The sequence below is a fragment of the Berghia stephanieae genome, chromosome 3, assembly GCF_034508935.2.
Source record: "Berghia stephanieae isolate SIO BIC M18660-M18661 chromosome 3, UCSD_Bste_1.3, whole genome shotgun sequence".
In the NCBI taxonomy this organism is placed as follows: domain Eukaryota; kingdom Metazoa; phylum Mollusca; class Gastropoda; order Nudibranchia; family Aeolidiidae; genus Berghia; species Berghia stephanieae.
Genome location: NC_088362.1, coordinates 91396780 through 91412899, shown reverse-complemented (window position 1 = coordinate 91412899; position 16120 = coordinate 91396780). Strand labels below are relative to the sequence as shown.

The 16120-nt window shown below is 36.0% G+C and overlaps 2 protein-coding genes across 2 annotated transcripts; one reads left to right on the top strand and one right to left on the bottom strand.

Moving 5' to 3' along the window:
* On the bottom strand, positions 1 to 4816 carry LOC144969701 (bile salt-activated lipase-like). The gene is made up of 2 exons (XM_078908854.1): positions 3268 to 4816; positions 1 to 401 (listed from the first exon to the last, which is right to left on the bottom strand). Exons 1-2 carry the CDS (start codon positions 4773 to 4775, stop codon positions 221 to 223), a joined length of 1689 nt encoding a protein of 562 aa, XP_078764980.1. The 5' UTR covers positions 4776 to 4816; the 3' UTR covers positions 1 to 220.
* A 9606-nt stretch (positions 4817 to 14422) lies between these two features.
* LOC144969387 (uncharacterized) lies at positions 14423 to 16120 on the top strand. The gene is made up of 3 exons (XM_078908496.1): positions 14423 to 14448; positions 15109 to 15325; positions 15958 to 16120. Exons 1-3 carry the CDS (start codon positions 14423 to 14425, stop codon positions 16084 to 16086), a joined length of 372 nt encoding a protein of 123 aa, XP_078764622.1. The 3' UTR covers positions 16087 to 16120.

Sequence of the window (16120 nt, the reverse complement as noted above, 5' to 3'; positions counted from 1 at the left end):
CGGTGGAAGGTCGTCGACTGCATAACGTCCCTCTGACGACCAGGCGGAGTTGTTGTACCAGTAAGGTCACAGGTTCGAGCCTCCATCGCCGCGAATTTTTTATTCTCTATTGTCTTCTGGCACTTTCCTACTCATTTCATTTTCTGACAGTTAACAGGTTACTCTTGAGACACCATACGTTACTTTTCAAACTAATCAGTTTTAATCAAACAAAGCCTAATCAGAAATCATTTGTTCTTGGTTCCCTGGGGGGAAAAGTTTTCCATAAGTTGACTCGATCCAGGAAGAGCTTGTGTCGGGCATTTGTTCTGGCCATACGGTCTGTGATATAGAGATAATTCAAGCTATCAGAATTGAACTCCTCCCACCTTGTTGGTATTTGTCTGGGTTGATTGGGGTTTCTGGCAGCAAAGATTAAATCATTATAATTTTAATCTGTTAAAGCTGATGAGGATGATGTTAAGATGATGAAAATGATGATGATGATGATGATGATGATGATGATGTTAAGATGATGAAAATGATGATGATGATGATGATGATGATGATGATTATGATGATGATGATGATAGTGATGATGATGCTGATGAGTATGCGCTTTAAATACACATGGTGCCAACCCATGCTAAAATCAAATTAATCATATCAAACATAGGTAGGATAGAACAGACGTACCAGGTTTATTGGCAATTTTGAAATAAACAACAGGAGTTGCGGCTATGTGGTCTTGTGGTATGACACTCGCTTTCGGATCGGAAGGCCCTGGGTTCGAGTCACGCTCGGCGCATAGTTGAGTCCTTGGAAAAGGCTCTTTACTCGCATTCTCTCATCGGACTTAGGTGTAAAATGCGTACCTGACTGTTAACAGCGTTGTATGTGTCGGAAAAAAGTGTATTATCGCCTAACATGGTGTCATGTCTCGTTCTACATGTTACGTTTTGCTATTGGCCAGGGACCCCTTGTAAACCGCTTTGAGCACGTTTAGTGGTATCGCGCTATGTAAAAGCTTAAGTTATGAACGCTCGAAGCTCAATTGATTGATAAAGCTTCTGATTTTGATCCAAAGACAAGAGTTGGATTGATTGGTCACAACTTCAGAAAGCCAAAAAGGAATAACATTAAGAGAGACTTGTGCTGAGGTGGAATCTACAAGAGAGAAAGAAGGAGAAGGGCCTAGACACAGCCGGAGACCTTTTCACTCTGGAGAAAATTGAGAGACGTAGGACCACGTTGAAAGCACTTGAGAGGATGGCCTAGAATAGAATTGGAAAGAAATAAGTCATTGATAGCCTATTATTTATGGGAATCCTTAGGGCTTACGTAAGCAAGTAGCATAAGCATTCTATCCGAAATGTATGTCAATGAAACATTAATGGACAATGCAGAGAGAAAATTACAAGAAAACCATCATATTGTATGGGAAGTGAACGAATTCGAAGGTTGTATTGGATATACAATTAGCGGGAAAGAGGAAAAAGGGACGCACAAAGACTAGATGGTTGGATAGAGTAATGGACGAAATGAATGATCTGGGCCTGGAGGAGGATGATGCTCTGAACCGAGATGCATGGAGATGTGGCGTTCATTATGGCAACCCTGCAAAATGCGGGATAAGATGAAAGAAGAAGAAGAAGAAGAAGAGGAAGAATCATAGTATTGTATGCTAATACAAACTCTCACTCCTTTTGGATATCTATGTCTGTGGCCATAAATAACTAGCTCACATAAAACTTTTTAAAAACAACTATAATTATATCGGTCTCTTTGTCTCATCCTTTTGATTTGAGAGTGTAATATGATATGAACGAATGTCGCCAAGACATAGGCGATAGTCCATCAAACAAGAATACATTATGATAGGAGTCATCCTGGTTGCCCAAGTGAACATTTGTAACTCAACGTCTCAAAACGGTATTATGTCAAAATGGATCTGACCCTAAAAGTGAATTTAGAATCCAAATGACATAGAAACGAACATTTTTTTTACAATGTCAGAAATTGTCTCTCATATCCACCATAATAAATCGAAATTAACCCCAAGTTTGATATTTGTGGCTGTAAATTCAATTTCCAGGACATGGTCCATCCCGCCATAATACCGTTTTGGCACGGTGGGGTCACAGATGGAACATTAGCTATATAACATCTTCCAAAGTAAAATATACTTCAAAATGTTTGAATTGGGCTTAGAATCTATATCATCAAGTAAGAGTTACCGTGTTTTGACTAATTCACTTGGCCATATTATGCCAGTCTCTCACAGAGCCATTGTAGTAAACACAAGAAGCGCTCAAGATGGAAGTTGTGGCAAACCAGAAGTAATGAATCAGCAAAGCGGATGGCCGTCAGCACTAAGCTAATTAACGATTCATATTTTTAGTAGCAAACAAAGCAATTTCAGATTTACTATATAAAGCTAATGTATCACTATTTATGGTACTGGGTATTTGATTAAGGATAAATATAGTGTATGTTTGTTGCCAACAGGGACTGTCCACCAATAAAAGGATTAAAGTTTTAACTCCATAATTAAATTGTCTTAACGTGGTTTTTAAAAACATGATATTGTGGCCGCTCCCATGATGTCCATAAATAATCTAAGTTGATACCGTATAATATTTATAATAGAAGAAGAGATTACCAACAGATAAAAGAGAGCCATCAGGCACATGAGAATAGAAATAAGTTTATTCCGATTTATTTTTACTTTGAATGACTGAATCAACAAAACTTTTCACAACTTGAATAGGAATAGTCTATTGTAAACAGCGTTTCACCATTTCTTCTGCTAAATGACCAGATACTCAAGCATATGACAATAATGATAGGTAGAAAGGGCACACCCCCCCCCCCCACCCCAAAAAAATATGTGGGATAAAAGGAGTCTCATTTCGTATTCTTCAATTACTACGAAACACGGACAGTAGCTTCAACCTAAATATTATGGTTAGATAAACCAGAGAACGTGAATTGAGTTTGTTTTTTAATGATCGGAATAAATTTTACTCATTATATAAATAGACGGCAGTACTTGTGATTGCCCGTCTGGCTAAGAATATGATATTAACTTTGTATTATATCAACATTTTAAAAAGTGTGGCAACTGCAAGATTTTGAAATTTGAATCGGTCGCAATCTTAAAGCAAGAATCTTTGAAATACATAAGTATATGTTTTAAATCCCAATACAAAATTTGATGCTAAGATATAAAACTCATGATTGAATCGGTTTTGTACAGAAATATTCAATCTGTGAAGAGTTACCTACCCTGTCTTGGCAAAATTGGTCCAATAAGTCATCATGACAGTGCTCGTTCCCCACTCGGCTTTCTCAATCTCATCCGTAATCTTAAATGCCATCTTCATGGACTCGGGAAAGCCAAAGATGTAAGGCAAATCGTCACCATGTGACGCATGCTTTATCCAATCAAACGATGGGTTGTATGGGTATTTCCGATCAAACAGAAACAGAAAGCTATGACGAGAGGATATCGATGGCGGGGGTGTTGATGATTTGTGTGAAGTTATTGTTTGAATGGTTGGGACAATAAATTCATAATCAGAAGTCAAGTCTAAAATCGTAGTCAATGCTAAGTCACGTTGTTGAGATGTTTGGTTGATTCCAGAAGAAATATCTTTTAACCCAGCATTATCACTGTTGTAGACACCATGCATTTGCGATGCAATGCCTTTCTCATCAATAAAGGCTAGAATTCCATTTTCAGATCCAAAGTCCTCTATTATTTTAGGAAAGTAGATATTTTCGACCATATTTTGATCAAGCATTAAATCATCGAAATCTAAGCCTGCGGTTTTATTAAAATACATTCTCACTGATATTTTGGCGATTGCTTCCCCATCGTTGTAATTGTTACCAAACATTGCATCCACATGAGAAAGTGACTTTAGGCCTTTATTTGATACGTTTTGTGACGATGATTGGTTCCAAGCAAGGTCATTTATTGGTAACGAAGTAATGAATTCGGCGTCCATAACTGGAACAAACTCTGGGCGGAACAATGTTTCATTTAAATCTCCCACAAAACTGTTCTCTATAATATCTTTATATTTCTTCCTTTGTAAACAAGAAATCATCTTTTGATGCATGGCAACGCTGAATCCAGGATTGTCGTGTGTTACACATCCTAAGCGTTTCGCCATCCTTAACGTGTATTTTGCAATAGATTTTCTGCTGAATGTCCAAGGACAAAGAGGGGTACCACTAGATGCAATAATTCGACTTATTTTCCCGATATTGCCCGGAAACATTGCTTGGAAAACAGCGCTGGACGCACCAGCTGATTCTCCAAATACTGTGATTTTTTTAGGATCTCCACCAAAAGATGCGATGTTTTCAAATACCCAAGAAATTGCCTCAGCTTGGTCCCAAAGTCCAGCATTTCCACGAACGACGCCGTCACCGGTTGACAAAAAGCCAAGCGCACCGAGTCGGTAATTTATAGTAACTACAATGACGTCACCGAATACAGCCAAACGTTCACCGTTATAAATTCGGCTTTGGCCAATAAGAAAAGCACCTCCATGAATCCATACCATCACCGCTTTAGAAGGACATCGTTGATTCCCCAAACCGGCATAATTACTGCACGCGTTATTGTTTTTAGGAACGTATATATTGAGTTTCAAACAATCTTCACTCATATCCTCTGGACCTGGTACCCACTGTTTCAGAATGAAGGGGCTTTGGGGACATGCTTTGCTTTCTTCGTGGGCTTTGAATACGTAACCAAGATTGGATTTCTTTACTGGTTTCATAAACCGAAGATGACCAACTGGAGGTTCAGCAAATGGGATTCCTGAGGAGTAGAAATATTATAGAAATTTACCAAAACTTAATAACTAACTTGTATTGGTTGAGGAATGTAAGATTATATGCTTTATATATATTTCTATTTTTGCTAGAAATATTAGGCCATGCTATTGAGTATATACATAAATGCAGCGAAATTCTTTTCAAATTAACAGTAAAACTTTGATTTCAGCTATCTCGGCTTATTAATGAAACAAACATATTCTGGAACTTCATCCCCATCCCTCCCATAAATAAATGATAAAAAGTTGGTACCAACTAAACTGTTTAAGTTCTGATAACAAAAAGATGGAAGTCAAAATATATTTTATAAAGTTATATTTTGAAATCCAATGGTTTGAATTAGATTATTGTTTTTTTGGTCTTTTTTTGGTTGTTAATTTTGTTGTTGTTGGTTACATTTTGTTTTGAAATGCGCTTCATGACTTCGATGACAGGGCCCAAGTATTACCTATTATATACTCGGCGTCAGAAGTAAAGGTTTCGAATTGCCGGAAATATATTTGATCAAACTTTGTTTTATGGTCAGATGAATTAAATTTTCTTATCTTGGTACCAAATGTATTGTGTTTTATCCTCTCTAACATTAATTTATTAATAAACGCTCAAGGACGATGAGTTGAAACAAGGCACTACCTTAAAACTAACCAAAAGTACGTTTTCATCAACATCGTTACCCCCATAATCTCAGGGAAAAAATCGAGATGGTAAAATACCTCGCATCACTAATTACGCTCTGTATAAGCAAGAATCTGACGTTGTGGTTTGGAAAAGCCTGATTCCTGATATAAGCTGTAAAGCGCATTATGGGACATACTGGGGTGCCATGTTGTCAAACGAAATGACATTCTCAATCTAAACACTTTTGCCACAGTTTAAGTTAAAGTGCAATGAGTTATACCTCTAGAAGTCATCTAAAACCTTGTGTTATCGATGAAAAGTCAAGTACGTCTTATTACTATGGTTGAGAATTAGATGTCATTGTTAAATTTGTGTCGTCACAATCATTTATGCTTTGGGTCTGTGTTTCAAATTTCAAAGTGTTTTATACATATTGAAGTGTTAAATGCTAGATATGCATTATTATATTTCTCTTTTTCAATCGTTAAGAAAACATATTTTAAGACAAGTGACGAGCTATGTCACAGAACAAGTGTGTGCATTATTACTGACGCCGAACAGTATATCATCTACAGTGTGCAACCCCTGAATAAGAATTGCCCGGGACCAGAAAACTATGTCGTTATCCAGCGGTGTCGTTATTCCCGGGTTTTCAAGATGGCGTGGTGAGACCCGTGAATATATAAATGCAATGCGCGGGCAAATATCTGAGATAAGACACGTCCTAACGACGTTAGGATGCGTATTTCTCCTGTTTACAAAGGATATAGATAGCATGCGTCGAGCTAAGAAGCTCACCACATTGACATCCGGAAGTATAACGGACCAACACACAAAACTATGTGTAACCTTGAACGTTTATGGACTCGTGAATACAGATTAGTGAGAATTACTCATAAACACGGATGGCAAAAAGCAATAACAAAGATCCTATTGACGTCAACTTCATTCTATCTATACAAGTTACGCTCTCACCCTCCAGTGTGTATTACCATTGTAAACAGTGCTCGACCGCTATTAAAAAAAAACTAGAAATAAATCAAGAAAATCAAGTGCCGATATGATAATATCGCACAAGAAAGCAGATGCGCACATCTACTTTTAATACGTATTGATTAAAATCCATGCGATGCTGATGATGAGTTTTGAATACTAAATTTTTTTATTTAAGGGCACCAAAATTTACAGGCACTTAAAATTAGTAGATCGACATCTTACGATATGAAAAAAAAAACAACTAGGTCTTAACAAGAACAATACAAATTTGGACTGATGTTTAGTAAAACAATTGACTTTTTAAAATGAAAGTAATAAAGTGAAAGAGGCTATCATTTTTTCCCGGCCATTCCATCATGTTATAAGACCATAAATATCCATAAATGCCCCCAGTAGAGACATAATTGCCTAATATCAATTAACTTCCATCACTGATCTCAGACAGGCAGTTAACAGGGAAGGTTAATGAAGCCTTAAGAGTTCCATCCACTGATAATTTCTTTTGCTGTGGTTCCATATGAACTCAGTTAACAGGGAAGGTTAATGAACCCTTAAGAGTTCCATCCACTGATAATTTCTTTTGCTGTGGTTCCATATGAACTGGTGCTGATTCCACGCAGTGTAGTCAACATGTGTTCTGATTGGGCGGTAACAAAACGATCTCATTGGGAGGGGAATTTTATTTTTCATTGGTTAAGAGTACGAGATAACGGTGGTCGGGTATCAATCATCGGGTTAACCTGCCGTTTGTTGCTATAACCATGTCGCTAAACAGAGGTTTCACTAAAATGTAAGTCGCTATTCGGGGGTATTTATTACTAATGATATATAGCAAAAAAATCTGGACCATAGGTCATTGTCGCTATCCAGGGGTTGTCGTTATCCAGAGGTTGCACTGTATTATTAAAAAATAGAGCAGGGGTCAACATTGTTCTGAACAGCCAATTTAAAATGTTTATCGTCGAGCACAGAACTACTGGCAAATCTAAAAGTTATAAAACTATTTTTACAGACTGAGATTCGAGTGACTTACTTACTTATATATTTCAGGCTAATTCAACCATCCGATGACTCAAATTTATACGAAGAAAATCTGTTTGACTTTCATTGCGAGTATAATTTATTCTACGCAATTCTAGCAAATCCACAACACAAAACTGATGACGTAATACTAAATCTCTTGATTATGTCAAGTAATAATAATCTCATCGCAACAAAAATAATGACGCAATTTTAAATTTCTCTTGATACTATCAAGTAACCATAATCTTTCTAATCTATTCTTTCAAATTATCGGGTACGGCATCAACAATCTTCCGTAAAACCAATGTAAAATTTTTATCATCGAACACAGAAAGTACTAGACTGCAAATCGAAAAATACAATAATATAGTAAGTAAAGTAATAAGTACAACAGATGACCGCCTGTTCCTAACAGCCTTTATTTCTCTTTCATAGTGCAGTATATCATAATAAACAATTCGTTGATCATATTATACTGCCATAATATATTATATCAAAATCTGGCTAATAGAAATAACGACAGTAATTAAAATTAAAAAGGCAACTTACCCAAGAAAACATCAAGGCGACGGCGAGATCCATCCGGTAACAAGGTGGTCTTTGTCAGTCCTTCTATATCGCCAACAGGTGTGTTGACTAAAATTAAATTGTGATTCAATTTATATCCACTCGTTCCTTCATGGGCATTGTCAGCTATTATGGCTCCTACTAGAACTTTGGTGATTATCAGGAGGGCAAAAATTGACTGTACATGCCTCGATTTACCCGCCATCATCTATTCTATGATGAAGCTGTACAGAGGAAACGTGTATGAGGGTTTTGATTAACACATTTCATCTAATTGTATATGGCCCACATGTCTAACATCTTGATAATTCGGTTTCATTGATTGGATCATCATCATCATCATCATCATCTCATCATCATCATCATCATCATCATCATCATCATCATCATCATCATCATCATCATCAACATTATCACCATTACCATCATCTAATTGTTATCAAGTGATATGCAATATTAAAATGTAAATGATCTATTTCTTTATTTTGAAATGAAGTTTCTTTGTACTCACAATTTTGGGATATGGGCGGGGATGAGTTTGCACACACACACACACACACACACACACACACACACACACATATATATATATATATATATATATATATATATATATATATATATATATATATATATTGTTTTGTTTTATATAATTTGTATGTATGTTTTACAACATATGTCACAAGGTGCGTTCGCAACTCGCAATGGATGCGAAGGCCGCTTATGACCTTAAAGTGTGGAGAGGTAGACGTAGACGTTACAATCACCAACAGAACACCGTATCTGACAAGAGAGCCATTATTATTTATTTAAAGTAAAAGAAAGGGGAACAGCTCATAGTTATTGAGCAAAAGTGAATAACATTGCATATATTGACAGGAAAAATCAAAAGTACATACAAGTAAAAAGTAGTAATGCAATATAAAATTCATGTAAGTTTTAACCAAAATAAACTATACTTCACCCAGGTTCCAACCGTTCCATTAATTCCCACTAATAATGAAATTATTAATTACATATAGGGTCAAAATAAACTGTTCATATTCCGAAAGGAGAATAAAATTAATCAACAAAATTGTTCACACAGGGTGCGGTGTTCCAGCCTGTTCAAATCCAAAATTGTTCCTAATAAAACACATAGATCGAGTGTTACTTCCTCATCTTTACAAACGTTACATTGTATTTTGTTCATATTTCTCAAAAATTATATTGTTCAAAAGGGTTCAAAACACATTTACCGGGCGCTATGTCCTAGCCCCGTCAAAATTACAAAGTTCAAAGATGCAAACGCATTTACCGGGCGCTATGTCCTAGCCCCGTCAGCTCTTCACTATATTAGAAGATATATATAGATATATTAGTAAAAATGAAATTAACATAGACACAATGATAGCGTAAGTGATCAATTAGTATTTACTTAAAAATAATTCATTTAACTGAGGTCACGTTCTCAATTTTAACACAATTTAACTCATTGAATTAATTATTCAATAAAACATTAAAACTTTATATTATTTTAAACTTTAAGATAAGTGAAATAATTTTACGATATTATCACTTAATCACTTGATGATTACTCAGCACATCAAAACAATATTATAAATTTTATATAATCTCACCGAGCACAAATTACAAAAACACAATATCGCTTAGAGCCCATAACCGGGTACGATATACAAAATACTGGCCATATTAGGCCCACTTCGGCTACAATACAGCCTAAAACACAATGTTGGCCAACACACAGGCCCAACACATATCGCCTGAGAGCCCATATTCGGGTGCGACATAAAATACTGGCCACTTTGGGCCCTTTTCACTGTGGCTTCAACATAGCCAAACAGAATTCCAGCCAACACACAGGCTGTACAGGTCTTCCTTCTTCGACCTCAAATCGCAGACTGCCAGTTGAACATCGACCCAAGCCGAAACATAGGACAGGGTATCTAACGGTATCTCGGTTGATGCATAAGATTGATGAGGGTGTTTTAACACTGATGGAACATGATAACCCTCCGTTCTTTCATTGCCTTCATAGTCTACACCACCCACGGCGAAAACAAGGGAGTCCCTATTCCAACACCCATCCTACACTCATAAATCATTTAATTATATGGGTTTGATTCTACCCGAGACCTTGGTGGGTAGGACAACTATCTCCCTTTGTTACCTAGAAGGCATTTCTTTACAAAATCGAATATGATTTCTGCTCGTACTGAAAATTATGGAGCATTATTAAAAGTAAAAAAAAAAAACTTCTTCCAGAATTTGACCTGATCTGGATATATATATATATATATATATATATATATATATATATATATATATATATATATATATATATATATATATATATATGAGTGTTGATGGTCAGCTAAGGTACGAGAGTGCTCGATAATGTTGGATAGAGCTAATATAACATATGAATAAAGTCACTCACATATTTTTGGCCGAGGCAATTGTTTCTATGCCTCCATGTCGTCAGTCGGCATATGTCCGTAGTGTGCTTTTTTCATTCGAGGGGTCCCTACCCTATTATTATAGGGTAGGGAAAACAGCTGGAAAAAGTATGATGCAGGAGATGCATTCGACAATTAAAAGACAACAATACGATAAAGTGAGGACTGTACTCTCCAAGTTACAAATTCTGTTTTGGTTTAGAAACTATGCAGGTTTTGCCGAAGTCGTATAAAAATTATATTGGACGTTTCCAAACTTGCGTCTTGTTCTTTGCATTGTGATGTGATCAGTGTAAGGAGTTGCTTATTCTTGTTATAAAATACATGACTTAACGGGATAGAGTCTGGAATACTTATTTATTCTAACAGTGTTACACCATTTTCAATACAATGCAAAAATCATGTTTGATTCATTTATAAAGATAAATTGCCAGCAATGATTCCTGACTTAAATCCAGTGGATTACAGCATTTGTTTAATGCTATCCAACTTGGTCTATAAGAGTTGTATAACGTTTTGCATAGACTCAGAGTTTTTTAAAAATACAGTCAATCCACAATGCATGAGATCAAAGGATTATTTATGACATAAGAAAACCAAATGGGCCACTGGGGAAAGGCTCCGAATCGTCTTAAAGCAAAACGGGAGATATACAGATAACATCAAAATTTGAGAATTACGTCCTAAATCTGCGATGTACCAATTATGCGATGCGTTTAGTTAAACAATCATCGAGTAAATATGTTTGAACATAATTTCCTGAAAAAGTGTATGCATAATTCTTTATAAAAATGGGTTTGAATGTGCTAAAATTTCAGACTTTCATCATTTATAGTCGGGCGCCAACAAGCTTCTAATTCTAAGCTTTCATTTTTTTTTCTCGTACCCGATCTTATAGGTATATAAGATATATCTCGCACTGTCATTGGACGGTAGGATATATTTTTACTAGAGCGAGAAACGTGCGATTAGTTGGGTTTTTTTTATTAAACGCATAAACCCTGGCAAAATTTATCTAATCTGGCAGTTGTGTAACGTTAGCTCGTCTGTCCGGGTATCAGAGGGTCTGTGCTTCGATCCCAAGTCAATGGGGGCTGATATTTTGTATCGTTTGTATAATTATTTCTGCTTTGTCTGGAATTGTATTACACACAAAATAAGTAGTCGTCACCATCAAAGCATTTTATCTGAACAAAAAAAAAATAATTGACTAATTTACAAGAACGTTTATTTTTCTTGATAAAAGAATGCAATTAAGGGCTCATTCTAATATTTTCGTCATTCGAAAAATAGTCTGTGTTGGTTCGCGAGTTTTTCTACCACATAACACTTTTGTTAACCTTGCTCTTATAACTATAGGGCGACAATGACGTGTAGTTGAGAAGAAATCAGTCAAGACCAAATCATTTTACTTTACAGCTTAATAGGTCAAAATAAAGTTAATTTGCATCGATGGATTGATGACGCTTGACCTTACATATTGCTGCCAGAAATGATCCAAACTTATACACTTGAGACTTATTTCTATCATCAGTACACCTGCATTGATCTCACATCATCAACAGTGAGACTCCTACGTAAAATTGAAGATAGATGCGATAAATCACATCTCAGTTTCACCTTTAATTGTCTTAGCAGGAAATTAGATGGAAATGAATTTGACACATTTGGTTATTTAGAAATTACTCTTTACGTAAATGACAGAAGATTAAATATTAATTTATTATTAATACCTACATGAAATTGAACTTAGGTTTGAGCTGTCAAATCATTCTGTAATTAGTTTTATCAAATACCGTGTTCGGTAGAAATTTGTAACACAATGACACATCAGGCTTCACTCCCAAATGATCATAAGCTGAAAACAACCTCGCGGGCACCGATACTCAGATTTTTTTCCCCTTGTCCATCAAGCAGATATTGGTTAGCTGTGTCTGAAAGATCTAGAGGTCAATACTTTGCGAAAGCCTAACGTCATAGCCAGAGGGTGGCAAACAATTTTAACTGTTCGCTAACCATTTAAGTTCTTGGATCAATCGTTATGATATTGCCGATGCTATATGGGCCATCTAGAACATTTGTGCCTTCAGCACCATAGAATGGGCAAAATGCTAAATTTTCAAATAACCAATAACACCCAGATAGCATTTTAGAGAATACCAAAAGCTACATAGACCATCTAGTGTGATCAAAATGTTATATAGGCCATAGATGACAAAACTACTCCTCGTTTCAAAGGTTTCTTGAGGAAGTACAATTTGAATTCTCAACACTTAACAAACAATTCTTTCGGTTCGGTATCTGTTTGAGGTTGCTTTGCCGGTTAAAAAAAATAGATTGATCTGTATGAAATCTTCATTGAAAAGTAGCTTAAAAGATGCAATCGGTAGCACCGAAATATCTGTCATGGCAGTTTTTTTGCCTCGCTTGCAGCCGCAAAAAATGGCAAAATATCGCTGATTTGCATTGCATTGCGGCCGCAAAATTTGAAACAAATTTTCGAGATTTTGCAAAAAAAAAAAAATAAATAAATAAATAAATAAAATAAAATAAATAAATTTAAATATGGTGGGGACCAGTGATGATCTTCCGCGGAATTCTGGGATTTTAGGATTTTTTCACAAATGTTCCGTTGTTTTAGTCATGTCAAACATTTTCTGCTAAGGGAAAAAAAAAACAATATGTCTTCTATTATTTTTGACACTTCTGCTGAGTTGCATGAATTTTGGTGACACTCCTTTATTTATGACGTTAGTCTAGAAACACTGGCGCGAAATGTAAAAAGTAGCACAAGACACATGGTGGCCATGGATGAGAAGATGATCGAAAGGGAAGGGGATGGAGCAAATTGAAGTAAATATTTGTGTACTTTTTATCTGTAGCACGATAGTACATTTGGCGATTGTATAAGTTTTATAAGCGTGTCTTTTTTTTTTCTTTCTTTTTAATTTTTTTTTTTTTTTTTTTTTTGATTGTTCTAAATTTGTTAATAGAAGTCATTACACATTGTGTCTAATTATAAAACAATTTTTTTTAAAATCAATACAGCAATTCTCCCTCTCTCTCTCTCTCTCCCTCTCTCTCTTTCTCTCTCTCTCTCTCTCTCTCTCTCCCTCTCTCTCTCTCCCTCTCCCTCTCTCTCTTTCTCGCTCGCTCTCTCAGCCACCCTTCTATCTTCATATTATGTTTATAGATATCATTTGGTAATAGAGAGTTAGGCTGATTGATTTAAGAAATGATTGTTTACAGGCTAATTTAAATTTGCTTTGTTGATGGAATATGTTTTGCAATTGATTAAACATTCTTATTTATAAGGTTGCAATAATACAGACACTAGCCGGATGTAAAAACAAATACCTCCTGGTCTTTTGGCCAAAAGTTTATCGTAATCTCTTGATATCGTGGGCGATATTATAGGCCTCTAAAATGTTTATTTGGAAATGACAATTCATTAAATTAAATTTGCAAAACGTCAGGATGTGTCTAATGATCAGAAGTGCTTTAGGACTAATAATATATTAAATAACTATGAATAGCTATGTTATATTTGCATTAGATTTGGGCTTGACTGACGGGCCGGTAGATTTTCCTCCTTTTTGACAAATTGTCATTATCATCACTGAGGGACCTGTGCTTGTGTCAGGATGAAACATTTAGATAATCTCAAAATAAGTACACTGATAGCGTGTTCTTCCTTTTTCTTGTGTACTTTAATTGTAATTCTAGAACTTTTTACAAGATCTCATTTTCTTCCTTTTTACTGGCGCTGATATGACCTTACATTTGTTGCAAGCGCCGTGAAACCCTTAAAAACAAATACCTTTCTCTTTCATGAAGTAATTATGGATTTTTAGGAAAATTAATCGCAAATGTTTTGCAAATTTTGCTTGCAAAATTTGGGATTTTTTTTTTTTCAAAAAACCGCCATGTCAGAAATATGTACCGACAAAATGTGAGTGTCCCTCATATAATATTTATATTTGCCTGCTTGGAGTTGCGTTTCCCATGGAAAAGAAAACTAAACCAAGTCTCGGGTGCAGTGCATCTCAAGTTGGTGCAAAGCCAGAAGTTTCGTGCTGGACAATGTTGCCAGGTTGGCGGATTTTTATTATCCCGCGGCGGGGAAATAAATGGCTCGGCGGTTGGCGGATTTTTGATCATTTGTATACCCTTTTAAAAAGTAAAAGTATAGCCATCAAGTCCCATTATTTCTTCTTTTTCCCCCTAAAGTGACATTTAGGAACACCTATTGTGCGTGTACTGTTGGTCTAATTCAGATTAACCGAAGATAAAAACAATATCGACAGTCTAACTCCCGCTCAAACAAAATCGAAACTCTGAATCTTCATGCCTTTAAAAAGGAAACAGTTGTAAATATGTGAATAGCGTTCAGTAACATAATTTTTATTCTGAGACAATAAACTATTGTTGATTATAAGGGTTTTAAATCAAAGGGCGGATTTAGGGCAAATGTTGCAGGTAAAGTAGGATAAAGTTGGCGGATTTTAGCAAAATTACTGGCATAAAGTTGGCTGGATTTTTACAAAGGCACCTGGCATCACCTGTTCTGGATGCCCAAAGAGGGTTTAAAGGCCCTAGATACATGCTAAAGCTTAGTATTGACTAATGTAATATGTAATCTATTTTCTTGTAGCACTTACGATGCTTGTGATCTCTTGAACACATTTAATTCTACTGGATGTCCACCTCAGCTAAGGGATGCTAACATTCCTTGTACGTGTGACACCATCAAACCAGGCACTTACAAATTGACAGGTGCCAAATTCCAGGTGCCAAAATTGGATGGGGTTTGGTCTTGGCTGGCAACGGTGAGTTAAAATATCCTTTTTATATAATATTTTTTAACCAGTTCATTGTGTATGCAATCGATGTGTACTTAATTTCTTTACAGTTCGGATAATCCTGGATGTGATGCGCTAATTGTTGTATTGAAAATACCCTCAAACCAACATAAAACATTGTCCATTACAACAAAGTTAAACTAAGTCCATTACAGTGGAACTCGTGTATAACATCACAGGTCTGGACATGTCAGGGACCCGGTAATAGCAGGAGTTTTGAAAATCCATAGTTTTCCTTCCCCTTTGCTTATAGTTATATGTAGTAAAATTTACCGGCTAAAGTTGCGACTTTTAAGAGCCTAATTAGTTATAACAGAGGTCTGGAAACCCACTCAATGTCTCTAAATACAATTGCCCACATAACGCTCGGGTAAGGCAGCATCTAAAGGCAACGAAGAACAGGGCTATGCCTAGTTTGTGAGTACTCTATCTCTCTATTGCTGTTGGCTAGGGACCCCTTGTAAAGCGATTTGAGTACGTTTAGTGAAATGGCGCTATATAAATTCTCGAGTCTTGATGTTTTTAATGAAAATTAAATGAATCATTAAAACATGAAAAATTGATCTAAATCTTATAAATCCACACCTCTTCTTGTGCAGGGAGATTACAAATTTACTATGAAGCTGCTTGAACATTCTACCAAGAATGAACTGGCTTGCATTCATGGGGAGATCACCCTTGTCGATGGAGACGCTTGTTCCGGCTTCCTGTGCAGCATTTTTGGTTAATTCATTTATCCCCTTTTCATTTAAATTGTTTGAA